The sequence below is a fragment of the Notechis scutatus genome, chromosome 4, assembly GCF_049901735.1.
Source record: "Notechis scutatus isolate UNSWTSFEM ecotype Mainland chromosome 4, rNotScu1.2, whole genome shotgun sequence".
NCBI lineage: Eukaryota > Metazoa > Chordata > Lepidosauria > Squamata > Elapidae > Notechis > Notechis scutatus.
In genome coordinates this window covers 77,274,022-77,300,091 of record NC_142012.1, presented here as the reverse complement: position 1 = coordinate 77,300,091, position 26,070 = coordinate 77,274,022, and the positions used below count along the sequence as shown (strand labels likewise).

At 41.8% G+C, this 26,070-nt stretch overlaps 1 protein-coding gene across 2 annotated transcripts in view; it reads right to left on the bottom strand.

Annotated features, from left to right (window-relative positions):
- Nucleotides 1-26,070, bottom strand: part of ADK (adenosine kinase) — a 250,147-nt gene that overhangs the window by 192,165 nt on the left and 31,912 nt on the right. For both annotated transcript variants that reach the window (XM_026674199.2, XM_026674200.2), the window contains exon 3: nt 9,843-9,896. In XM_026674199.2, the coding sequence (XP_026529984.1) occupies nt 9,843-9,896 (54 nt within the window). The remainder of the gene's footprint in view (nt 1-9,842; nt 9,897-26,070) is intronic.

Genomic DNA, 26,070 nt, shown 5'->3' with positions numbered 1-26,070 from the left:
AGTGAGAGGAAATCTGAACTTGGGACGGATGGTGATTGGGCCATGAGATATGATGATGAGTGCAGGGGATGGATTTTGTAGTTTTTACTTATTGTAAGGAAGCCCGGAACTTTCACATTCAGGATTCCCCAGTCGTGCCAGTTACTATCCAAATAAAACAGAACTTTTGAGAGGATGTCTGTCTCGGAGTTATTGGGCAGAACGGAGGGTTGCTGGAACGCTGACATCTGGCTTGCTGGGCCGGCCTGGAAATAGCAAAGGACTCACCCGCAGTGCCTGTGGCAGCCAAAACGGAGCGTCGGAGAGGCACATGCATCCCTCCCACACCCTTTTTTGTCTGGCAGGGGTGCTGCAGGAGGCCATCCAGGCCAAAAACAGGCCATGTAGGAGGAGCACACAGCCCCTCCTGCAGCCCATTTTGGCTGGCAGGGTGCTGCAGGAGGTGTCCATCCTGTCTCCCTCCACTGCCCGCAGAGACGTACCATACTGATCTGGCCCTCGAAGAAATGCAGTCTGACACCCCTTGGTTAGAGGGAGAAAGAGATACTGGCCCAAAATCACCCAGCTGACTTTCACACCTTAAGGCCGTGATGGCAAACCTATCTGCTGCGCACGCGCCTCTCTCGCTGGCCAGCTGGTCTTCGGGTTTCCGCCATGCGCGAGGGGGATGGGGAGCATGCGCAGGGAGGGGTGCATGCCCGGGGACGTGTGCACATTGCATTTTGGGGGTTTGGGCACATGCTTTGGGCACTGGGTGCCGCAAAGGTTAGCCATCCCTGCCTTAAGGCAAGAGTAAAATTTAACATCTCCTAGTCTGCACCATTAGGCTACGCTGCCTCCTGATAGCCTCTCTCAATATTCCCATCCTTGCCCCCAGCAGGATGTCGTTATGGGTTTAACAGCCTCAGAAGCGATGGATTAACATCACAGAAAATAGTCTTTGTCTAGCCAGATGTTTTGCATAATGGGGCATAGAAGGCAAGCAGCATTTATGGTGCAGAAATACTTCAAAACAGACTGCAGTTTTAAGTAAATACTTCAGAGGGAGACAAACCCCAGTTCATGCAAATGTTTATATTTCCCTTCTGTCAGCCACATCCACTTTTCACACACACAAAATGTTTCTGTACCTTGCTACGTAACATTTCCATTTCTTCACAAAAACATTATAAAAGTTTTTCTCTCTGGGAGATAAAACTGTTCCAAAATCTACCCCAAAATCGGGTTGCTTTGATCCAAATAATATTCATGCTTATTATTATTCCCCAAAACGCCCATTTCTCAAACACATTTGTTATCCTCTTTTTTTTTTCCTGAACAGCTGCAAATGTGCACTGCGAACATACAATGGATTGCCTCTGAAAAAAAATATACATATATACAAGGCTCGCTTTTTCTGGAGCAAGGAGGAAGAAACCCTCAAAAAAGTGTATTGAGGCAGAAAACAAAATGTGAAGTGGAGGTTTTCAAAATTTGTAACGAAAAGCTTTTAATTCCCTAAATCAAACTGCGGCTTTAAGCTTCTTTTTCAGAAGAGACAAACCACTGTGGAATGCACACACGCTTGCAGAGGAGGTTCTTCTATTCAAAGAGGTGGAAGCATCATAAAACAAATAGCATCGGGGGAAAACAAAAACAAGTCGATTTGAAATTGCTGCATAGATTTTTGTAGCTGCAAGAAAAAATCAGCACCACCTAGCATCAGTCCATGAGAAGTACAAGGAATAGACTACGTATGTATTTTTAGAGGCAGGAGAACTTCAGCCTGTGGGAAGTTCACCCCCTCCTAGGAAAATGAAATATTTTAGGACATACTAAAAAGGCAGAATATTTCCCCTAAAAAGAAAAGTAGAAACTCAGAGAGGTAGAAACTCAACCCCCACATTTGCTAATGGGCCATTACTCTGACTTAGGCCTGTCTATTTTACATAACAAAGATCTACTCCAGGTGCAGCTGTAATAGGAATTGCCCAAAGCCCTTTCAATACACCATTACCCAGCAAGACTCAACCAAGCCTGGGACTCAGGACAGCCTACAGAGTTCGCCCCTGCATGGCTCCATGGGAGTCTGACAGCCAATCAGAATACAAGCTCAAATTCAAATCCCAAAAGAGGGCATAAAACCCAGGGACTCTCAGCATATCAACCCTTTTTTCTTCACTCAAGGCATGTGGTTCTGTCCACCATTAAACCATCTTTCTAAGCAGCTTCCACGTTTCCAGTGTCTTTTCCCCCCACTTGGAACTGAACCCAGAAGGATATTTCTTCCAACAAGCCAAAGCATAATATGAACAGCACAATTGGATTTCCAATAGAAAATCACTTTAAATGTACATTAAGGCCCCTGGTGGTATCATGTAGCTTATTCGTTCCAATGCAAATAAAGATTCATTTTGAAAAATGGTTGTTCAGCTGAATAAAAACAATGATGAAGAGGAGGAACTGGTAATATGCGCCTTTCTTCCAAAGCTAATGGAAAACCGCAAAAATAGGAGAGTGTGCAGTTAAAACAACTAGTGGAACACATTAATGCTAACTCTTTTTGGAGGGAGACAGGCTCCTAGAACGGATTACAAAAATATAACTCAAATTATAAGAAAGCAAGCCACAACATTAATTTCACTTCCGTGAGCACTTGCGATAAGCACTCTGCAGAAGGAAAAACCCTCGGCCACATACAGTGCATTCAGAAAGTATTCACTTCACTTTCGTCAATTTTGTTATCCTGATTCTACAGTTGTTGAGATTCATTTTTTCCCCTCATTAATCTACACTCAGTACCCCATAATGACAAACTGAAAACAAGAATTTTAGAAATGTCTGTACATTTATTAAAAAGAAAAAAAAAAACCTGTGTTTTACTGTAGTCTGCTGGCTAATGTAACAGCACCGTATGCTAAATAAATAAATATAATTGGTTTTTCTTGCTTATCACTTCACTGCACAGCTCTGAGCTCCTAACAACCTGCACCATCATACGTGTGAATGCTTTCAACTGCCAATATTATGGTTGCAACAGAAGCTTTGCAGAGGCTATTCTTCTCGTCATGGATCCCAGATCGCAAGTCAGTTCCTCCAAGGACAGTACCTCCCCATCCAGAGAACACATCAGAGGTCTCCAAACTTGGCAATTTTAAGACTTGTGGACTTCAACTCCCAGAATTCTCCAGCCAGCAAGTTTGGGGACCACTGCCCTAAATTGTCAAGAAGTGATGGGAGAACCCCTTAAGCCAGTGATCCCCAACCTTTTTATGCCGCGGCCCAGTATCCCCAACCTTTTTATGCGCGCCATACGCATCAGCTGGCGCGCCATCTTGTTTTGATGAAAAGTGCTTCCGGTGAGCTTTCTACCGGAAAAGCTCACCGGAAGCACTTTTTCATCAAAACAAGATGGCGGCGCCCAGCAAACCAGCGGCCCGGTAGGACTTGTTCCACGGACCGGTACCGGTCCGCGGACCGGTGGTTGGGGACCCCTGCCTTAAGCAGCCTGTTGATTTGCTTCAAGAAATGCATCAAGGTTCAACATATCTGGGAGTTGAAGTCCACAAGTCTTAAAGGTGCCAAGTTTGGGGACCCCTGGAATACATCCATGGTGTTGGTGGAGACCTTCAAGGGACAAATAACATGTCCCAACTTGTCAGGATTCAACTTCAGGAGTCTGTCCCATTTAAACCTTGAAAGTCTCCAGGCCAATGCTTTTCAACCGTATCAAGTTCAAGATGTGCCTTCTTCAACTCCCAGAATTCCTCAGCCAACACGCTTGGCAAATTTAGGTCTTGTGGGCGCCAACACGGCTGGATGGGGAGTTCTGGGAGTTGAAGTTCATGCATCTTGACGTTGATGATGTTGAGAAACACAGCTCCAGGCCTTGAGAGAAGACCACAATGACATCTCCCTACAATGAGTGAATGAAAATGAATTAATTAATTAATTAATTAATTAATTAATTAATTCTTTATGGGCCAGGTGTGATTAGACGCACAAGGATTTTGTCTTTGGTGCAAATGCTCTCAGTATACATAAAAAGAAAAGATACATTAATCAAGAATCATAAGGTACAACACTTAATGATAGTCATAGGGTACAATAAGCAATCGAATCATACTAGGAAACAGTCAATATAAATTGCAAGGATACAAATGATAAAGTTACAGTCATACAGTCACAAGTGGGAGAGGATGAGTGATAAGGAGTGGTGAGAAGGTTAATAGTAATAGAAGTGCACACTTAGTAAATAGTTGAACAGTGTTGAGGGAATGTGTTGTTTAGCAGAGTGATGGCGTTCGGGGAAAAATTGTACTTGTGTCGAGTTGTTCTGGTGTGCAGTGCTCTATAGCAGGGGTCCCCAACCACCGGTCCCTGGACCGGTACCGGTCCGGGGATCATTTTTTACCGGGCCGCAAAGCTTGGGCGCCGCCATCTTGTTTCGACGGCACTTCCGGGTTTTCGATTGCTTCCGGGTTTCGGTTGGAAAGTGCTTCCGGGTTTTCAGCTGGAAAGCGGTGTTTGGGTGCTTGTGCCTTAGTTTCATCGAAGGGGGGGGGCGGCTTCGAACGAAGAGCCGTCCCGATGGCGGTGGAGTCTCGCGTTACTCAGGTACCGGTCCGTGGAAGAATAAATAATCATGAAACTGGTCCCTGGTTCAAAAAAGGTTGGGGCCACTGCTCTATAGCATCGTTTTGAGAGAAGGAGTTGAAACAGTTTATGTCCAGGATGTGAGGGGGTCTGTAGATATTTTCACGGCCCTCTTTTTGACTCCATGCAGCATACAGGTCCTCAATGGAAGGCAGTTTGGTGTCCATTGTTTTTTCTGCAGTCCTAATTACTCTCTGAAGTCTGTGTCTGTCCTGTTGGGTTGCAGAACCAAACCAGACAGTTCTGCAACCCAACAAGACAGACACAGACCAACAATCCAACCAACCCAATCTGAAGTGAAACTGTAAGGTTGTGGATCATCAACATTTGGCTACCATCCTGAAACTATTGGATGACTTCACCCAGTGGTTTCATACAGATGTTAAAAAGGAGAGTGAAGAAGACTGACTCCTGGATGAATCCCCTAATGTAGGAGCTACAAAAGACAATCTCTCTTCCTCTTCTAGGATAAGAGTGAGCAATGCCACCCCTGGCCCAAGATAATCAGGAGACCAAGGATAATCATTCCCATTTAGAATGTTTTAAGGCTGGGGTCTCCAAACATGGCAGCTTTAAGATTTGTGGACTTAAACTCCCAGAATTCACCAGCCAGCCATGTTGAAATCCATAAGTCTTAAAATTGCCAAGGCTGGAGACTCCTGTTTTAAGAGAAAAACAAAATTCCCTACATTTTGTTCAAAATTACAAAGACAAAGCAATAATGAATTAAAGGTGAAACAAAGCCTATTCTTGTTTTTTTAAAAAAAAAAAATCCCAGCAGAATTAAAAAAAGGAATGGAGTGTCCAACAATGTGTGGCAGAAAAATGCAAACACTTTAAATCTTTGGACATTTATGGCAGAAAGACAGTGTGTTGATATCCTCATGTAAATTATCTTAAAATAGAAGCAGCAAAGAGAGTTAAGTTTGTTTTTTAAAACAAATATTTCAGAAGAGGGGGACCAGTTTGTTTATGTTGATTTGAAAATCGTACTGGAGCAAGATTCCATTTGAGATGTTATAAGGGTGATAACTCTCAGAGCTGGAACGCTCCTTCATCCTGTCAACTATGCAGAACCATTTTTAAATAGGAAGTCACAGTCAGCTTGGCTGACCTTCAGTGAAAACACATCTTCAGGGAGTATTGATTATTATAAAATACATCTCACTGAAAGATAGCAAGATCCAGATTAATCAATATTTTGAAATTCTGATGCATCAGAAGCTATGCAAAAATAGCATGTGATTATGATAATGATTTATCTATGCCATGCAGGCCCCTGGTCTGAACCACAATGGGGAGCAATGGAGATAAATCTAGATCAGGGGTGAGCGCTTATGGGCCCTTTACAAGCTGTGGACTTCAACTCCCAGAATTCCTGTGCCAGCATGGTTGGCTCAAGAATTCTGGGAGTTAAAGTCCTCAGGTCGTAAAAGGGGTGTATTTGCCCACCCCTACCGTACAGGATGGATTTTCTGGATGATTCTTTGGCTGATAATTTCATTCCAAATACAACAGAGTTAATGTATATTAGCTAGAAGACTATATTACTTTCAATGTATTTTTCCATATTGTACAAGTTTTTAGAACTTTAAAGATGCCAGCACAGCTTCTGATGGGAGATTCTATCAAGTTCTACTACTATTATCACATATACAACAATGTAAAATCCCTGCTCCCAGTTCTTTAGCTGGTGTTGGCCTTCATACTCACTGAATTTTTCTCCAGAAGGTAGGCGGTCACAATGTTTTGGCTTGCTCTACGTGAGGATCCAAGCAGTGTGACCTTTTGTTAATTGACAGGTGGGAATTTTGTCAATGCCCAGATTTTCTCATTGGCATCCAAGATCTTTTGGTGTGCTACCCAGAGTATGGTACCCAGAAAATCACCGGGATCACCATGGCCAGTTTATGCCATAACCTTTCAACTTCAGTGTTCAGATCTTTTATGAAAGTCTCCAATTCTATTTTGCTATTCCCTGGTATTGACATATAAATTATCCACACTTTCTTCTTTTCAACCACAGTTAAATCTGGTGTGTTATGGGGCCAAGGCTTTATCAGCTTGTATTCAGAAATCCCACAATATTTTAACCTGCTAATTGTCAACTACATTTTCAACCAATTTTTCATTACTGGCATATGATACATTGTTTTGGTGACAATGTGATTATAATACACTAGCTCGATACCCGTGCTTCACTACAAAACTATGTGGTCTGGCTTAGTTTTGGGGGAGGACAATAAGGAGAAAAACATTCTGCCCGTGCCTACCAGCATCCATTGGTATTCATCTGGCTAGAGTCCTGTCAATGTGTGAGAGTTTTGAGGGCTATTTGGAAACTGAAAGAGTATTTGCTGTGTGAACAAGAAGGAGACAGCAAAGAGCCTGGGTGTGGCTTAGCTCAACTGTTCTGTACTAAAGCGGTTTGGTGCTGTGAAAGTAAAAGTGGAACTGAAACTTCTCTTTGCATTTAGATTTCTTTTCAGATGGGGAGGGAGAGTAGAACTCCTTAGCATCAGAGCATATTAATAATAATATACTAAATACTAATGCTCTGATGGTCATTTCAAAAAATACTTTCTTAGTGAGCACCTAGAAGCCAAGAGGAACATACATGCCAAATTTCAAATTTGTAGGCTTTACGGTTCTGGAGATTTGATGATGCATGAGTGATATTTCACTTTTATATATATAGAGAGAGATAATGAATGATGTGTTATGTCATTATTATTAAAACCTATATGCTGACCAACTTTTAACCCCTCTGGGCAAATGCGACCAATCCCAGTTTGGAGATCTTTCCCATCATTTGCATTATATCGGGGATGCTTGTATCTATGAGGGAGAAGTTGATTGTTGAAAAAGCTGAAGAGGGCGGAGACTAATAATGCTGGGACAGGAGACCACGTTGAGATCCCAGCTCTGCAGATTAGGCAAGGAAGTAAAAGAAAGAAAAAGTTCTTAGAAGATACTTTAATTCAAAAGAGAAAGCTGTCATTCAAAACACAGGAAACATCTAAAAGTTTGAAAGAAAAGCTGACTGTGAAATCACTTTGATTCTACCATTTATACATGTCATTTTGACTGTGAGATAATAATCTTACATTCATTTGCCATGGGTAATATACCCTTGCATAAAGTAAACGGCACTGCATAATTCATGGAGCAAGCAAATCTTTCTACAACAAAGTAACCCAAACCAAGATTTCGGAGCTGATAAAAAGCAATTATTCCACTTATATAAACATTTTAACTGCTGAGAACTTGAAGTCACTGCATCACAGGGCTTCTTCTGGAAGTGTTTTTGGAGGCGGCCTGTGGAGCCGGCAGCAGAGTCAGACAGTGGGGAAGAACATGGGCCAGTCCTGGAGTCTGGGGAGGGCTTAGACGCGGGATCTGCATCCGACACAGAGATCGAGCCAGGACCATCTGGGAGTTCTGTGCTGACTCTGGAGCCTCCAGAATCTGATATCAGCGAGGCAGAGGAACTGGGGGAGCCTGTTCCCAGTGCGCGCTTGCGCAGAGCTGCCAGAAGGCAAGAACAGTTAAGACAAAAGGGGCGACTCAGGGGTAAGGCTTGGAGGTGATTGGCCCTCCCATAAGACATAAAAAAGGAGCAAAGGGACAGGAACCTTTGCAGGAAGCAACTTTGTCTGTTCTGATTGGTTTAAACTCTGAAGCTCCGTGTTGACTTTGTGCTCCCTTGGGCCAGCTAATTGACAATTTAGTCATTGGTAGCATTTCAAGGGAGATAAAGATGGGTGCTTATCAGCCTTATCTTGAAAAGACTGTGGCAGAACTTCTGTTGGACTATTCATCACAAACTATTTGGAACTCATTATGGGCTGTGAATGCATATAATTCACAGCCGTTGAAATAAAAAGAGGGTTTTTGGGACTAAGCGTGTGATTGGTACTGTCTCAGGAAGCCTTGGTCAGAACTGTATTCGACCAAATACAACTACGGCCAACAATAGAATTTTGGATTTTGAAACTACAGAGAGTCAGCTTTAGGAATGAAACTAAATGAACTTTTGTAGTCTTTGACTTACAACGGTGACTGTTAGTGACCGTTCAAAATTACGACGACACTGAAAAAAGTGACTTGTGTCCATTTTTCACACTTACAACCTGTGATGACCCAGAGTGTAACACAAATGTAACAAAATCCAAAACGTAAATAAATGACCTTTAATGCCTCCAACTTGGCCCCACTGTTCAATAATTCTCAGTTGGAGATTAAACTTATTCAAAACTAGTCTTCAAAAGAAAGCAATACAGTCTGAACTCAATGAGCAGATAAAGGTGAAATAAAAAACCAAAACAAGCTACAATGAAGGAATTTCCACAATGGACCAGGATAAGTAATTATCAACTTCAAGGAGATAACAAGGCACGGTCTGTTGGAAGGATGCCAACCAAGATAACTTCAGCCCAAAATAACACACGCTTTGCTTCTGGCAATGCTGTGTTGTAACCGTCTCTCTTATGTACTAGTCTCCCTAGCTGCAACCAATGAGGGGGATCATGGCCGCTTCCTCTCTTGTAAGCCAAGTTGTTTCCTTCTACGTTCCTCCCTGCGTGTCCTAGGATGGAGAGGGGATGGGCCTGGGTCTTTCTCTGACTGCTCAGCCAAACTCTGCCCTTCCCCAGCCTCCTCCACAACCTCCGGAGCCACACCTCCACTCCCTGTTGGCTGTTCCTCCCCTCCCTCAGTCTGACTCTAATAAGGGCATGACACAACCATTGCAGTATCCCCCAGGATCAAATGATCCAAACCAACCGCTTGGCAATCGACTCCTATTTATGACGGTTGCTGTGTCCCGCGGTCATATGATTCCCCCTTTGGTGACCTTCTCACAAGCAAAGTCAATCAATGGGTGAAGCCAGATTCACTTAACAACCATGTTACAAACTTAACAACTGCAATGATTCATTTAACAACCGTGGCAAGAAAGGTCATAAAACAGGGCCAAATTCATTTAATAAATCTTTAGAAGTTCCCCAATGTACCTTCCAACCCTTGGATGAAAGGATGAAGGAAGGAAAAAAAAGTTTGCATTATTTTTTTAATACAAACACATTTGTTTTATTTTTTTTAATGAAAAATAGATCAAAGCTGCTATAAATAAATGGTGAAAAAAAGAATACTTTCTATTAAATTAATAGAAAATCAAACTTAAGAAGTAACATTGAATTTCTTACAGCTCTTTATGTTTTTCCTCTGCCAAGATCTGGTCATTTGGTTTCAACCCGTATCTGAAAATATAAGAAAAAAAAAACCCTAGTTAATTGAAAAAAAATTAACTAAGAAGCAGTTTTCCATTTTGTTACAAGCGCCTGAAGTTTAGTCAACATTGCTTTTATTTTCTTATTTGCTACATTATCTGAAACATTGATTTGATACATTGATCCTAAACAAGTTGTTTTAAAATAGTAAACAAAAAATGTTCAAGAGCAAAATAAAATGAACAAGAACCATTGCAATTCTTTGTTTTCATTTTGCAAGAAAAGGAAAACACAGAATGTGCCGATTTCTCTTCTATATATTGGTATATTTCTGTTGAAATTCTGCTTTGCTTGGAATAAGCCACACTGCACTCAATGAGAAATAGTTTTAAGGGATTCAGTTTCCCATTCTTTATTCATATCACATGGATTCTTAATATCATTTTAATAATAAAAAAAATATATCTCACCATTTACATTTTCCCCCTTCTCTTGCAGATAGCAACTGCTTCTTCCCCAGAAGAGCTATGGTTATTCCTATCTAATACAGTATTTGGTGAAACATGACACCATTTATCTATAGTGTTTTTCTCATTTTTGTCTGCAAGACTATTCAAAGAAAAATACAGTGAAAATAAAACCCAGATCCAAGTTTTTGTATTTGTTGCAGAAATGGAAACAGAGCTGGATGGCCGAGTTAAGTGGGTCATCAGTTTAGAATTGTTGTGTTTCCACAAACACTCCAAGTCTAACCTCTCCTAAATTCTGTTGAGCCTTATCTGGTGCCAATTTAGAGACGAACTTTAGTTGACCAGATGCTTGTGTATAGGTTTGAATATATCTTCTATGCTGTAACCCAGGGGTGTCAAACTCGTGATCTGCAGGCCAGATGCGTCATGTGCTGGCCCTGCCCTCATCCGGTATAGCAAATGGGGGAAAAGTCCCAATACGTCACATGACGTTGTCGTCACGACACGAGTTTGACACCCCTGCTGTAACGTTAAGGATAGTCCTGATACTTTGCACCTGATACTGTCCCATATCTTTCATCAGCACAGCACAAAAATACTAGAATGTACTGTATGATAGAAATAAACTTCTTTAAACTTATTTTATATTATCTTTGCAGATATTGGTTCCACAGATGTCAGGTAATTTATAATAATATGGGATAAATTGAAAATCCTTGAGAAAATGTTTTGAAGTGAACTAATCTTTGCCCTGAGAAGATGTTTTAATGCATAATTACCTAATATTAAGTTCTGATCAAAACACATAATGTACAGAAAAATATTAAAAATTTCCACCACCTTCTCCAAATTATTAAGATGAATGCTATATTTTTAATATTCTACATTTGTAAAGTTCAACAATTTCAGGTTTTTTAAAATATATTCTTTGATATTGTTAGAACCTGCATTAGGTTTTACTTGATTCTTCAAGTGGGAAATCAGTCACAATCTGATGCTACTAAACCTTACTAAGGACAGCTCTTCCTTAATTTTCTTATTAATGTTCCAGTTGATTCTTCTTATTTGCGCAATGTAATTGTTTTCCCAGAGCATTAACAAAATTGGTGTAAAATATTAATAAGTTATGGATAGCTTTGAGATAAGTCACTGCCAAGTTTGCAATACTGTATTTTCTGCATACGTCTTAATTCAATTGAAATCCAGCTTTTATAATTTTCTAATATAGATAAAAGTTCCAGATAGAGAAAAGTTATGAAGAAAAAGATAACCTCGATATGCATTTTTCTGTACCATTAAACAAACATTTTCTTTTATAGCTTAATGATAAGCAAATCTTAAACTAAGCATTTACATTCAATAGAGCAATACAAAAAAATTCCTTTCGATCAAAAAAACCCTTACCATTTAAAAACATGGACTATACACTATAAGCTCTCTTTCTATGCAATTATCCAATCTGATATTTCAAAATAATCAATTTATTAGAAACATTTTTCCTGCTTTCTATAAAACCATGTTTATCCTGAACAACAGCATAATTACTGATCCTTATTAAATATATGTTATCATCTTGTTCTTGGCTTCATATCAGATTCTGACAACTTTTGAATCTGAATACAGCAACAATAATCCTGGCCAGTTGATTTCCTATCAAATTCTGAAGTAAACCCTTCATTTGTGGGATTTTTAAGTTTAAAAAGCAGTATCTCCATTCTGAAATATGAACCATCAATCTATGAAATTTCAGCTGAATCAATGATGGCAATCTAAACTCAGAAATGAAATTATTCCTACTATCTATACTCTGTTTTCTGAGCAGAAACACAAAAGAATAATTGAAATTATTGTAAAATCTATGTAGTTATCTCTACATTCATAGACGAAATAAAAGTTCATTTCCTTTGTTTCTGATACAAAACTGTAATGAAGTCTTTTTAAGATAACGACTCATTTCTTACAACCTGTTTTGCAAGATCTCTCTCACAGTTACACGCTCTATAGTAGTAATTGTGAGAGGCATCTTGTGCGAGTCCTGATGCACAATCATTTAAACAAGGACCTGGTAAGGCCACACTTGGAATACCACATCCAGTTTTGGTTGCCATAATGTAAAAAAAGATGTTGAGATTCTAGAAAGTGTGCAGAGAAAAGCAACAAAGGTGATTCATTAGAGGACTGGAGGTCAAAACATGCAGAGAATGGTTGCAAGAATTGGGTATATCCAATTTAATGAAGAAAAGGACTAGAGGAGACATGATAGCAGTCTTCCAATATTGGAGAGGCTGCCACAAAGAAGAAGGAGTCAAGCTATTCTCCAAAGCACCAGAAAGCAAGAAAGGCAGCAATAGTTGGAAACTAACCAAGGAGAGAAACTTTCGAACAGCAAGAACAATTAATCAGTGGAACAGCTTGCCTTCAGAAGTTGTGAATGCTCCATCACTGGAGGTTTTCAAGAAGAGACTGGATAAAGTCTTCTTCTTACCCAGGGAGTTGGACTAGAACAGGGGTCACCAACCTTTTGGATCTCAAGAACCACCAAACTCATAATTTTAAATCCTGTGGACCAGAGACCCTGGGAAAATCCCCAAAAAAGTCTTCAGGAAAATTCCCCACCCTGTTTTCCTATCGATCGAGCGTTCTTTATTTGGGATCTCAGGATACCATCTCCATTCTCAGGGGGCCGGGGAGAGAGAGAGAGAGAGAGAGAGAGAGAGAGAGAGAGAGAGAAAGACTTTTAGCTTCATGCAAGGAAAGCAGCAGAAGCAGCAGGCCTTCCTTTTTCTCTTCCAAACTCCACCAGAAATGAATCTTTGTCGGCACAGCCTCTTGGACAGGAACCCTAATAATAACTACAACAAATTTTCAACCTCCAGAATAGAAAGAAAGAAGTACTTGACCTCACTTCTATACACACGGGAAAGACAAGCTCAAATAAGGAAACTGGATATAAGTGCTTTTAAAAACAAAACAAATATAATTCCACTTGCTTGGCTAATCCATTGGATCTATATATATCTTACAAGATGGTAATATTCTGTGCTACTACAGTGATGCCCCATTACCTGCCTCTATGAAACAGATGGTTCCCAGCCTTATCGTTTAGGATCTCAGCAGACATTTCAAATATAACGATTTATTTCAACCGCTTTTGCTAATCCAGGCAGCTTCCTGCATTCTTAATTACTTCATACTGTGACAATCACAACATTTCTTTTTCTTCGTCCAGAGATAGGAAATTTGAAGTTTTAGTTTCCAAACACTGGAAATCAATCATCTTTGACCAACTGTTAGCATTTTGGAAGGAAAAAACAAACAAACAATAAATGCAGAATAGGGCTTGTTGGACCTATCAGAAAATAAAATTGGCAAATCACATTTATGGAATTTCCCACAAAAGCTTTAAAAAAAAACCCTTTGCCAAATCTGAAAAAGAGCACCAATTTCAATTCAATAAATAAAACGATGGGGGAAATTCTTTTTTTTTTTTTTTTAAGAAAATCCCCTCCACTAATGTGCTACAAGTGGATGGAGACATTTCAGACAGCAGGTGGTCTTTGGTTTATGACTGCAATCGACTCCAGGGTTTCTGTTGCTGAGCAAGAGAGTTACGCTAAGTGAATTTTGTCCCATTATCTTGGCACAGTAGATAATTGAACCACTGCAGTTTTTAAGTGAGTAACACAGCCATTAAGTGAATATTGGCTTCCCCATTGACTTTTCTTGTCAGAAGGTTGCAAAAGTTGAGATCACATGATCCTGGAGTACGGCAACTGTCATAAATGTGAGTTACTTGCCAAGAACCAAATCATGAGCCTCAAGCCACACTCCCAAAACTAAAGAGGATTTATTTGAAGTTAACATTCTCTGTCCAGCACTAATCTGGGCGTAGCCAACTCTGAGATATGTAATTCACTGTCACCCTTGATCCTGCTTTTCCCCTCACCCCTCTGGGTGTATCATCCAACGAAACACATCCATAGCCAAGAGTCATCAATCATGCTCTCCAATTAGATTTTTTTCATGGCAGAAGCTTCAGCCATCTAATCAGTCTTTGAAGAAAATATGAATGGAATGTACTTTCGATTCAACACTGCCACCTGCTCTTTGACACTCCCCCCTCCCACTTCTTTCTGTTGGCAACTATAAAACATGTATACAAAATGTTTTATGAGTTGACACCTGAATTTTAATCACATGACCTGGGGAAAGCAGTGGTGGTCATTAAGTGTGTGACAACCTAAGTCACTTATGGAAACTCCTGTCATTATAGACCTCAGCAGAAGACAAACTGAGGGAAGAATGCAACTCTTTAGCTGATGCAATCCAATCACTGACACAAAGTCTATTACACTTAATCCTTGACTTATAACAGTCCATTTAGTGACCGTTCAAAGTTAAAACGGCACTGAAAACAGTGGCTTGTGACCATTTTTCACACTTGTGACCGTGGCAGCATCATGTGATTTACATTTGGATACTTGACAACAGTGGTGGGGTTCAAACAATCTTTACTACCAGTTCTGTACTCATGGCTTGGTGGGCGTGGCTTGGTGGGCGTGGCAGGGGAAGGATACTGCAAAATCCCCATTCCCTCCCCATCCTACTAACCTGCTTTCCAGCTCTGTTCTCCTGTGCAGGGCAACCAAAGAAGACCCAGCCAATCAGCTGGGACTCGGGAGGCGGAGAATAGATGGGGGCGGGGCCAGTCAGAGGTGGGATTTGCTGGTTCTCCAAACTATTCAAAATTTCTGCTACCGGTTCTCCAGAACTGGTCAGAACCTCTGCTTGACAACTGACTCACATTTATGACAGTTGCGGTGTCCAAGGGTCACGTGATTCCCCTTTTACGACCTTCTGACGAGCGAAGTCAATGGGGAAAGTGAGATTCACTTCACAAACGTGTGACTAATTTAAGACCTGCAGTGATTCACTTAACAAATGTGGTGAGAAACATTGGAAAACGGGGGTGGGGGACTTTCTCACCTCGCCACATAGATTTTGGCTCAATTGTGGCCTTAAGGATTGTGGCAAGGATTCAGGTTAACAGCACCCCATTTCCCCGCTTTCGGATAAACACGACCCTTGATCCATATAATAATTGTCCTTGTGCAATCCAAGAATCCTTCTTCTGCTTGTCTTTCCAGCTGCCATAGAAATGGGGGGAGGGAAGATTCATTGGGCTTCGCGGGAGAGGGAAGAGTGCTGGAGGCTTGAGAGGGTGAATTGTAAAACTTGGGAAAACTTTCTTGACTAGGCTTACTTGCTTACTGTGCAGATGTAGCCTCTTATTTATTGAAGCCGAGGTCAACCATCTTGGCGTACCAGATGTCTGAAACACCACCTGAAGATACCCCCACATGTCATTATACCCATCTCAGATTGGATGGCCAGTTTGAACTATTGGAGGTGGAAACATTGGCCTAACTTTGTTTGCCTAGTGCCTCAGATCTTGTATTCTTCTGATGCTACCATTTTAATTTTCAGTAAAAATCCTTTTCTCTATAACAAAGGTTTGCTTTCTTGGGTTTTGAATGGGGCCTCACCTGACACAAAACTCAAAGTAAGAAAAATATGGTAGCACAAAAACCAAGGGATGTGTGGCTCATTTTATACAGGATGTCAATCGTAAGATTTCCTGGTTCTTGTATCTCCAAGTACTTGCTTTTAAGGAACTGCGCTATTGATCGAACGAGCATTAGTTCAGATTTGGATCCAACAAATACTCTTTAAATACACAAATGTAATTTAATGCTAGTGCTGCTTTGCAGGAACTACTTAAAGAGCGTTATTGGATTTAGGACAACAGTGACGAATTAAAAGTTGCAGCAGGCAGCATAATTTATAAAGGCAACTTCTGGTTAGATTCAGATCTTACTAACTCATCCAAGAGAGGTTCAATCTCCCTGAATTGACTGTATTCAGTAGCAGAAGACATCTTGTTCCCGTCATTGTACAAGATCAACGTCTGAACCAAATAATCTATTCTGTCTGGCAGCCTCACCCTAATCGTGCATTTGGACAAAATTTTAAGCTGTAATTAATACGGTGCAGTGCAAAAGCACTACCAAGAGCCTTTGAACGTAACGCCAAAATAATAGGTTTAAATGATTAAAAGTAATTGAGAAAGCAAGGAAAGGCAAAGCTGATTAATTGCTGCACAGTGGAGACCTCCCATGCCTTCAGCAATCATCCTTAAGAGCCTACCTACTCTGTTCCAGATGGTTCTTGGGAATGACATGCACTTTGGACCAAACATCTCCAAGCTTTTTCTCTGGCAACATCAAATTGTTAACTAGGGCATACAAAACCTTTGCCAGACCAATTCTTGAATACAGCTCGTCCACCTGGAACCCGCACTGTATATCGGACATTAACACAATTGAGCGGGTTCAGAGGTATTGTCAGATCTGTGTATCTGCCCTTTTTCATTGGAAGAAGGGGGGGGGTTGGTACAAGTTATCCTTTTTGATGTAACCTGAATATCTTAAACCTTATATTGAATCTGTATAACTTGCACATGATATACAACTGGAGGCCTGGAGCCAGATGTCTAGAAACTTGTCACCTCTTGGAGAGATAGCAAGAGGAGAAGGGACCATAAACATTCCAGCTCTGAAAGATACTCCCTGGGAAACTCTTCTCAGATATGTTCGCAGAAAAGGGAGGGGAATTAAAATGTTGGTTCTTTGTTTGACTAAATCCACATCAGAATAAAGGGAGGGGTTCTAACTCCCTATTACTGTATGCCTGGAAGCATCTTAGATTTTGCTTTGACTAGTACCTGGATCACTTCCTTTCAACAAAGAATTCCTTTTGAAGGGCCTAGCTTTCAGAAGTTCATTCTTTTCGGTTGAAGGGGAAAAGTCCGGTGCTTACAGATATTTCTCGAGAAGAGAATTCCACTCCTCCACTCACAATAGAATTCCCTAATCCTCCAGGCTTGAAATTTTGGGCTTGGACAATATTGAACAGCCGCCGTCTGCGGTCCAATCTAAGCATAGTTCACGAAATTGTCTGCTGTAACATTTTGCTAGTCAACGACTTCTTCAGCCTCAATCACAATAATACACACAGGCAAACAAGCGATACAAAATCAAGGTAAACCACTCCAAACTCAATGGCAGAAAATACGACTTCAGCCACAGAGTGGTCAATGCCTGGAACGCCCTACCAGACTCCATGGTTACAGCCCCGACCCCTCCCAGCTTCAACCTCAAACTGTCTACCGTGGACCTCACCCCATTCCTAAGAGGTCCTTAAAGGGGGCGTGCATAAGCGCACCAGCGTGCCTACCCTCCCTGTCTTACTGTCCCTGTTCATCTGTATTTACTCCCTTTGTTTATGTTCATACTCATACTTGCTATCTTGTACATGCTTGGCAAATAAATAAATAAATAAATAAATAAAAATCTGCTTGCTCTGGTATTTCTCAACCACCTGAGAAATTATCTCTCTCCCTCCTACCATAAATCTGCCCAGTTATGTGGATGAACAGGAAGGGGAGATCCCCCATCTGTGGAAAGCTCTCCCAAGTGGGAGGAGATACTCAGCTCAACACACTCTATATTTAGGAAAAGAGGAGAAAAAACAACAACCCAACCTAACCTTCCAAGATGTTAAGTGTTAAGCTGACTATAATCAGCCTCACATTATTGTTACTATCGTTCTCACTTTTTCTGCATTTATGTAACCAGCCACCTTGGGTAATTCTATAAGTAGAAAGACAAGAGTGTTGTTCTTACTATTATTATCCCAAGTAGATGCAAATAGCAAGAGAAGGTTTTGGATTCTTCTGGGTTGCATGAGCTGCCTCCAAAATATCAATTTTTAGTTCACATTTTGCTAGACTGAGGCTCAGTTTAAAAACGCCTCTCACTCAGGAAGCATCCGGAAGCATTTGTGGTCAGTGGGCATCTCTTAATTTATTTCCCTGAACCGCTGCGGGGATAAAATGGGAGGAGGGGATCTCGGGAGGAAAAGCAGGATATCCATCAATTGGATGGGTAAATCCTATGAACAGACTTTGCTTACAGAATTAATGTTTCCTTTGGCACTATATGTCACAACTAGGACCACAAGAGACATTCCAATAATGGAAGAGCTCCAGAAAACGCAAGAAGCAAAGCACAGATGATCCTTGGATTATGACAATTGGGGCCCGAATTTCCACTGCCAAGCAAAGTGGTTGTTAAGTAAGTTCGCATCCAGTTTTATGAACTTTTTTTTTTTTTTGGCCACAATTGTTTAAGCCAACCGCTGCCGTTGCTAAATGAATCATGCAGTCCTTAAGCAAACCGGCTTCCTCCATTGACTTTGCTTGGGCAGAAGGCAGTGGAGAAGATCATAAATGGTGACCACGTGACCCCAGGAGGCTGCAACCATCATAAACACAACAGCGCTTATGGGCAATCTCAGATCCTTACTACCGTGCTTCCCCAAAAATAAGACCCTGTCTTGTATTTTTTGCCACCAAAAAAAAGGTGCCAGGTCTTATTTTGGGGGGGATGTTATCCACTGACAAACCTCACTTGCACACGTCACCTCTGGCCTCCTTTTCACTGTCAGAGGCCTTCAGGAATTTCTTCTGCGGCTAGCAAGGCTTTCCTGAAGGCCTCTGAAGCAGATAACAGAGCTCCAGATCGATCTACAGAGGCCTTCAGGAAAGTCTTGCCAGCCCTGCCAGCTGCAGGAGAAATGGGCCGGCAAGGCAGGTGTTGGGGTGTGCAAGGCCTGGCTACAACTGTGCAAAGGTAAGTAGTAGGACAGCTCCATTCCCCCATCCCCACCTTAGCTATATCCTGGAGTGGGAGGGGTCTTAATTAGGGCTTATTTGGGGGTAGGGCTTATATTAGGTGCATGGGTAAAAATCAAGCTAGGGCTTACTTTCAGGGCATGTCATATTTTCGGGGGAACAGGGTATCAAAGGCCTGGTCTACTCAACAGCTCTTCATTCCACCAGCATCACCACCTCTGCTTTTCATGGACCTGAATTCAGTCTGGCATTTCTTTCCCCAGAAGTTTCCCGACTCGAATTACTGTGAAAGCTGTATTTTCTGCAACAATGCCAAGGAAGAAGAAAACAGCTTGGATTCCCTGGCTGCCCAGGTGGAACTTAATGTCTTGAATGTGAACATTTTCGTTACGACTCATTCCAAAATGGCTTTGACTTGTTTTTCTGTTTAATTTCCCAAGATTAAGGAGTGAAATGGGTTATTAGTCACCGAAGCTCATCACCCCAACTCCAGTCAGACCTTCTCAAAGGACAGTAGGAGAATTTTTCCCTAATGTCTGAACCTCTAATTATAGGAGACTTTCTCACATTAAAGGGAGCCAGCTAAATAAACAGCCACTTCAGACAGATGCCTCTTTAAATTAAGAGGCATTTAGGGTGACAGACAGGCAAGGAAATGTTTTTTTTTTGGATCTTTGAACTATTCTTTGTCCCTGCTCCATTTAGGAGCCTACACACACACACACACACAAACACACACACACAATTTGAATTTTTTTTATTCCATCATTTTAATTACTTTGGACACATAAATGCTTCTTTCCAAAGATAAAAATTATGCTTTGATATCCCCTTGCCCACTTTATCTCACATGGCCAACAGATCATAACTGAACCAAAGCCCCCCCCCCCCGCTCTTCTCCCCAGAGCTTCAACAAGTCAGAATAAAGCTGGAAGGGACCTTGGAGGTCTTCTAGTCCAACCCCTGCTCAAGCAGGAGACCCTATAGCATTTCAGACAAGTGGCTGTCCCGTCTCTTCTTAAAAACCTCCAGTGATGGAGCATCCACAACTTCTGAAGGGAAGCCGTTCCACTGGTTGATTGCTCTCACTATTAGGAAATCTCTCCTTAGTTCTACATTGCTTCTCTCCTTGATTACTTTCCATCCATCGTTTTTTTTTTGTCTTGCCTTCTGATACTTTGGAAAATAAACTGACCCCCTCCTCTTTGTGGCCTCCCTAATCCAATCCTCACTTTCCTATTTTAACTTCTGTCCTACCATTCATTGATATTCTATTAGGGAAGCAGAGATGGGACATGGTGGCTCAGTGGCTAGGACGCTGAGCTTGTTGATCAGAAAAGGTCGGCAGTTTGGCCGTTTGAATCCCTAGCGCCGCGTCATGGAGTGAGCTCCCGTTACTTGTCCCAGCTTTTGCCAACCTAGCAGTTTGAAAGCATGTAAAAAATGCAAGTAGAAAAATAGGGACCCCTTTGGTGGGAAGGGAACGGCATTCTGTGTGTCTTTGGCATTTAATCATGCCAGTCACATGACCACGGAGACATCTTCAGACAGTGCTGGCTTTTCGGCTTTGTAATGGAGATGAGCACCGCTCCCTACAACCTGAAAGGACTAGCACGTATGTGAAAGGTCCTTTACTTAGGGAAGCAGAGCAGCTACCAGACAGCTATGTTATCTTCCTGTTGAAGTGAAGCTGTTTACAGAGCAAAGATACAAAAACAGCCCTAAATGTGCAATATAATTGTATTATATTTGAGGTGAGCTTCCAAGATGAAATACATCCTGAACTGAAGGAAGGAACAGACCAATTAAGGGTTGTATGAAATTTTATAATCAAACATGAATCAACTGTCAATGCCGGAACATATTTGGTAGTTAACATCAGCTTATCCTGCTACAGTTCCATGGAGCAACCCAAAGAGAGATGTACATCTAGATGCTCAAATCCATGACAGTGTATCTTTCTCCCTATACTTTTATCTTGCATAACCATTATTTGCAGTTTTTTTGCAAAAGGATTGGGGCACCATCGGCCTCCTCTAATGTCAACTCATAAAATGTTTCTCTGGTCTTTTTAGAGTTGCCAACAGAAAGGGAGGGGGAGCACTGCACCAGCTTGCAAAACCGAAAGTGCATTCCATACATGTTTTCAAAGATAGTAACTAGGCGACCGAAGTTTCTGCCCTGCAAAATTCTAACTGTAGAGCATGATTGATGACTCTTGGCTATGGATGTGTCCCAATGGAGAATATGAATTACGATACACCCAGGGGGTGGGGGAAAACCAGGGTCAAGGGTGACTTCGTCCCAATAAATCAAGACTCATGATTTAAATGGGGGTAACTGCCGGAATCCTGACATCTAGAACTTAGCATGGGGCACCCAGTTCTTGCTTGAAGAGAAGGGCCTTAGGGATGGTTGGCCAACTGAAGCATCTGGAGTTGGAAGTTCTCCCACATGAGATCCATGACCTGCGATGCTTCTGTTGCTGAGAAAGGTGAGCCAAACTGGAGTGGAGATAGCACAATGGCTTCAAGAGGTGGAACCTGATCAGATGAGCCACAAGCTCGGACAGGGGTCCCCAAACTTGGCAACTATAAGACTTGTGGACTTCAACTCCCAGAATTCTCCAGCCAGCTGGAGAATTCTAGGAGTTGAAGTCCACAAATCTTAAAAGTTGCCAAGATTGGGGACCCCCTGAGCTAGGAGATTTAGGGCATGCCAAGTTGGTTGCTCTGTCTTGGGGGGTGGAGAAAAGCAATGGTGGAGAGTCAACCATTCACTCATGAGAACCAACTGAGCTCTATAAAGGAACTTCATTTTCGTTTTGAGTCAAGAGTAGCTGAGGAATGTCCTACAATTGGGTGCAAGCCTGAGGTATCCAAAGCATAAGGATGGAAATCATTTGGTGGCCTTGAAACTCAATCCACTGGAAAGATGCAGCTAAGGTACACCCGGCCTTCTCTTGCCTGCTGCTTCTCCATTGTTTAAAGGAGGTAAACAACTCTATTCTCCACACATAAATGTCAAGTAGTAAGGGCTATGCTTGCTTGCTTGCTGGTGTAATTGGAGACTGGCCTTACGACAAACCTGTCGTTAATGCTTTGAAATTGGTAGATAAGAATCACTTCCAAGCAACTAGAGTACACTTTGTGTTCTTTGGCCTTGCAAGTCCTTGCAAGTTAAGCATAAGTCATCAGAATAACACAATGGAGTAACAGAATAACTCCATTGGAAGGGGCCTTGGAAATCTTCTAGTCCAACCCCCTCGTCAAGCAGAATAGCCAAAGTATTAATTAGTGAGGTCAATGTTAAAGCACTCTTAACAGCCAAGATGGAGATTTCTCTTGGTGCATATGATTACAGATGAAAACTCAAACTGTATGTACTACAATTGTTTTTCTGTGTTAAAGAAAAAAAATATCCAGGTTGCTCATTTGTTCCAACAAACAAATAAGATTTTGAACAATCTAATGTCTAGATAAGCGATCTAAAAAGTGCATTACAATGCAAGAGAGAAAGCAGATGCCCTGAAAAATTAATGGCTTCTAAGCTATAAAATGGGACTGAAATGCCCTAAGGTGGGGGGGTCCCCAACAGATACCAGTCCACGGCCCATTCGGAACCGGGCCACACATGTGGCCAACAAGAGCACAACACTTCATTTGCGCATGTGTGGGAACTAGGTTGGGCCTGCGCAACCATTCTCTTCCCACCCACTGCTGCCATTACGTGGAGCTGGGAAGGTTGGGGACCACTGCCCTGAGGGAAGGAAGAAAAATGAAGTAAAACAAACTGCAAGTTCTAAGTTCTTTTCCTTGAGATAAAAAAAGCTTCAAATGGAGCAACAAGTTGGAAAACTGGCTAAGAACAGTGGGAGACGCCCATGGGGCCACTCTTACTCAGAAAATTCAACTTCACTGTGAGCCATCCCTAAAAGGCCCCGATGCCCAGACTACGGAGAGGTTCAAACGCTTGGTTCAGCAAGAGAGAAGCAGGACAGAAGGAACCTTCTGGATTAAACACACAAATTGTGCGGCAAAAAAAATCTTGCTCTAAAGCAGGGCTGTCCAACCTTGGCCCCTTGAAGCCTGGCGGACTTCAACTCCCAGAATTCCCCAGCCAGGCTTCAAGGGGCCAAGGTTGAACAGCCTGCTCTAAAGGTTAACATTAGAAACAAGCATTTCTTTCAGTTGGGAAATGTTCATAGTTCCACTTCGCAAAAAAGTAAAACAACCGGGCTTAGCATTTGCAATGAAATTTGTTTTATATGTGGGATTAACATTGCAGGAAATATAACAGAAATGTAAGCCGTTTCTACATCTTAACAGCACAATGCAGAGTTTCACTATTTAAGCATATACTGTATAGCAATTCATCACAAAGCCAGTGAGTAAATTGGCCCAAACTAACTTACAGGATTGGGCTAATCTATATACAGTATATAAAAGCGAAAAATACCCCTCACGCATCATCACAAAATCTCCAGAACCGTAAAGCCTACAAACTTGAAATTTGGCACGTATGTTCCTCTTGGCTTCTAGGTTCTCACTAAGAAAGGATATTTTGAAATGACCATCAGAGCATTAGTATTTCCTATATTATTATTATTAACACACTCTGATGCTAAGGAGTTCTACTCCCCCTCCCCACCTGAAAAGAAATCTATTCCAAAGGCAAAACACAAGCAGAGGAGAGGAGAGGAGTTTCAGTTTCAGTTTTACTTTCACAGCACCATGTAACTTTAGTACAGGACAGTTGAGCTAAGCCACACCCAGACTCCTTGCTGTCTCCTTCCTTGTTCACTCAGCAAATACTGTTTCAGTTTCCAAACAGCCCTCAATTCTCTCACACACTGACAGGACGCTAGCCAGATAAATACCGATGGATGCTGGTAGGCAGAGGCAGAATCCCCCCCCCCCACTTATTTTCCTCCCCAAAAACTAAGCCCAACCACATAGTTTCGAACTAGTAAGAAATAAAATATCCTTCAGGACATGTTCTTAAAATCCCCGTGTTGTTGAACCATGGAAGCCCTGTTTTAATTCAGCAAGAGTCTACAAGTCACCGCTTTTAAAGCAAGCCATACACATCAACGGATGGCATCTGAACCCTCTGAAAAAAACAACAACCCCAAATTCACCTCCTAAGATTTAACAACATTAATGCTAAAGACGGGGCTGTCTCTGCCAACTAGAAGAAGCAATAAACATCCAGCTGGCATGAAAACCAGAGAACAGTTGATAGCCCCAAATTCAAATCACTTTATTGCGGTCATTAAACAGCAGAAAGAAAAATTAGGAGAAAATACTTTTTGAATCTCCAAAACAGTCAGTAATAAATAAGGAGGAACAGTACATAACAAAAAGGCTTGAAAGCATCATCCTTAATTAATTAAAACTAACTTAAAATCTAGAATTACGTAGGTCCTGACAAATCTGAGGAAGGGACCTTACAATAGCTGGCATAAAAAAAAAATTAAAAACAAATGACCAGCGCATAATGCTGAGACAGAACCATTCCCAGCTCAAACAAGTTCAATTACTCTTAATTATTCTTTGTCTAATTTTCTATGCCACCGCACAGAATCTGGCAATCTTATGTTATTTCAGGATTAATATCAGACAGTTAAAATTGCTTGTACAGCTGGTCATTATATCCTGCTTTGCCAGCCAGGAATGGGGCATTTCAAGACGCTGTGTAAAACTGGCAGTACAAAAGAACAAATTCAATGGTTACTATTTGTCCTGAGTCACGAGGGCATCCTTGTGGCATTTTTTTTTTTTTTGTATCTTCCAGCAATGAAGAGCTGAAAAGTCAGTTAATAGCTGCATCCCAACCCAGCAGGAGGAGGAGGAGGGATGCAACAGTGAAAGCTTCCTCAACGTCTGGCAGAAGACGATAAAAGCAAGGGGTCTTCAAACTTGGCAAGTTTAAGACTTGTGGACTTCAGCTCCCAGAATTCCCAAGCTAACATGACTGGAGGAGGAATTCTGGGAGCTGAAGTCCACAAGTCTTAAAGCTGTCAAGTTTGAAGACCCCTGCAATAAACACAACCCAAGGCTGTGTCATACCCATCGGAGTCTGAATCCAAGGAGGAAGTTGAACAGCTGACAGGGAGTGGGAGTGTGGCTCTGTTGGCTGTGGAAGAAACTGGGGAAGGGCAAAGTCCGGCTGAGCAGAGCAGGGCAGAGGTAGAACAAAGGAGAGGGGGTTCGGAGGAAGACCCACCCCCTCTTCATCCTAGGGCACACAGGGAGGAACGGAGAAGAGAGCAACGTGGGTGGCTTGGCTTACAGGGGAGGAAAGGGCCCTGATTCCCTTCATTAGCCACACCTGAGAAGAGAGTTTTAAAAAGATACTGCTGAGTGTGGCAGCTGCTGGGAACAAACATGAGTTTATCTTGTGTTGACTGTGGTTATCTGTGTTCCTGGCATCCTCCCAACTGGTTTGATTTACTACTGTGCCTTCACTCTGGAATTCTTGCTCCTGCCCTGCCGGACTAATGACCTCATTTTGCCTTGATTGGACTTATAGTTACAGTTTTTGTTGACCATGTTTTGGACTTGATTCTCTGCAGCCAAAGGCTCTTCCTGGGAGAGTTTTTTTTTTCTCCAGCCAGAAGGTAACCAGGACATTGGGGGCAAAGTTGGAGCTCATAAAGGGAGTCCTACTGATTATCTGACTGTGTTACCTTTGTGCCACGCCCTGGGCCATCACAATCTGGATTGTACCACAAAGGAGAACAAGCCATAATTTGCCTCATCATCCGGCAGGGTGAAAACAGCTGGCATCACACATTTACCCAAATGTCTGTCCAGAAAGTCTCTAATTCTTGCTTCGGGATTATAGAGGCAAGCAGAGACCTTTTCTAAGTATCTCACAGGAGGAAGCTGGAGACCTCATAGCATTGCTTGGCTTGGCTGTCTAGCCTGGAGGAGTAAAACAACATTCATTGTGAAAACCGTCAGGAGTTAATTTG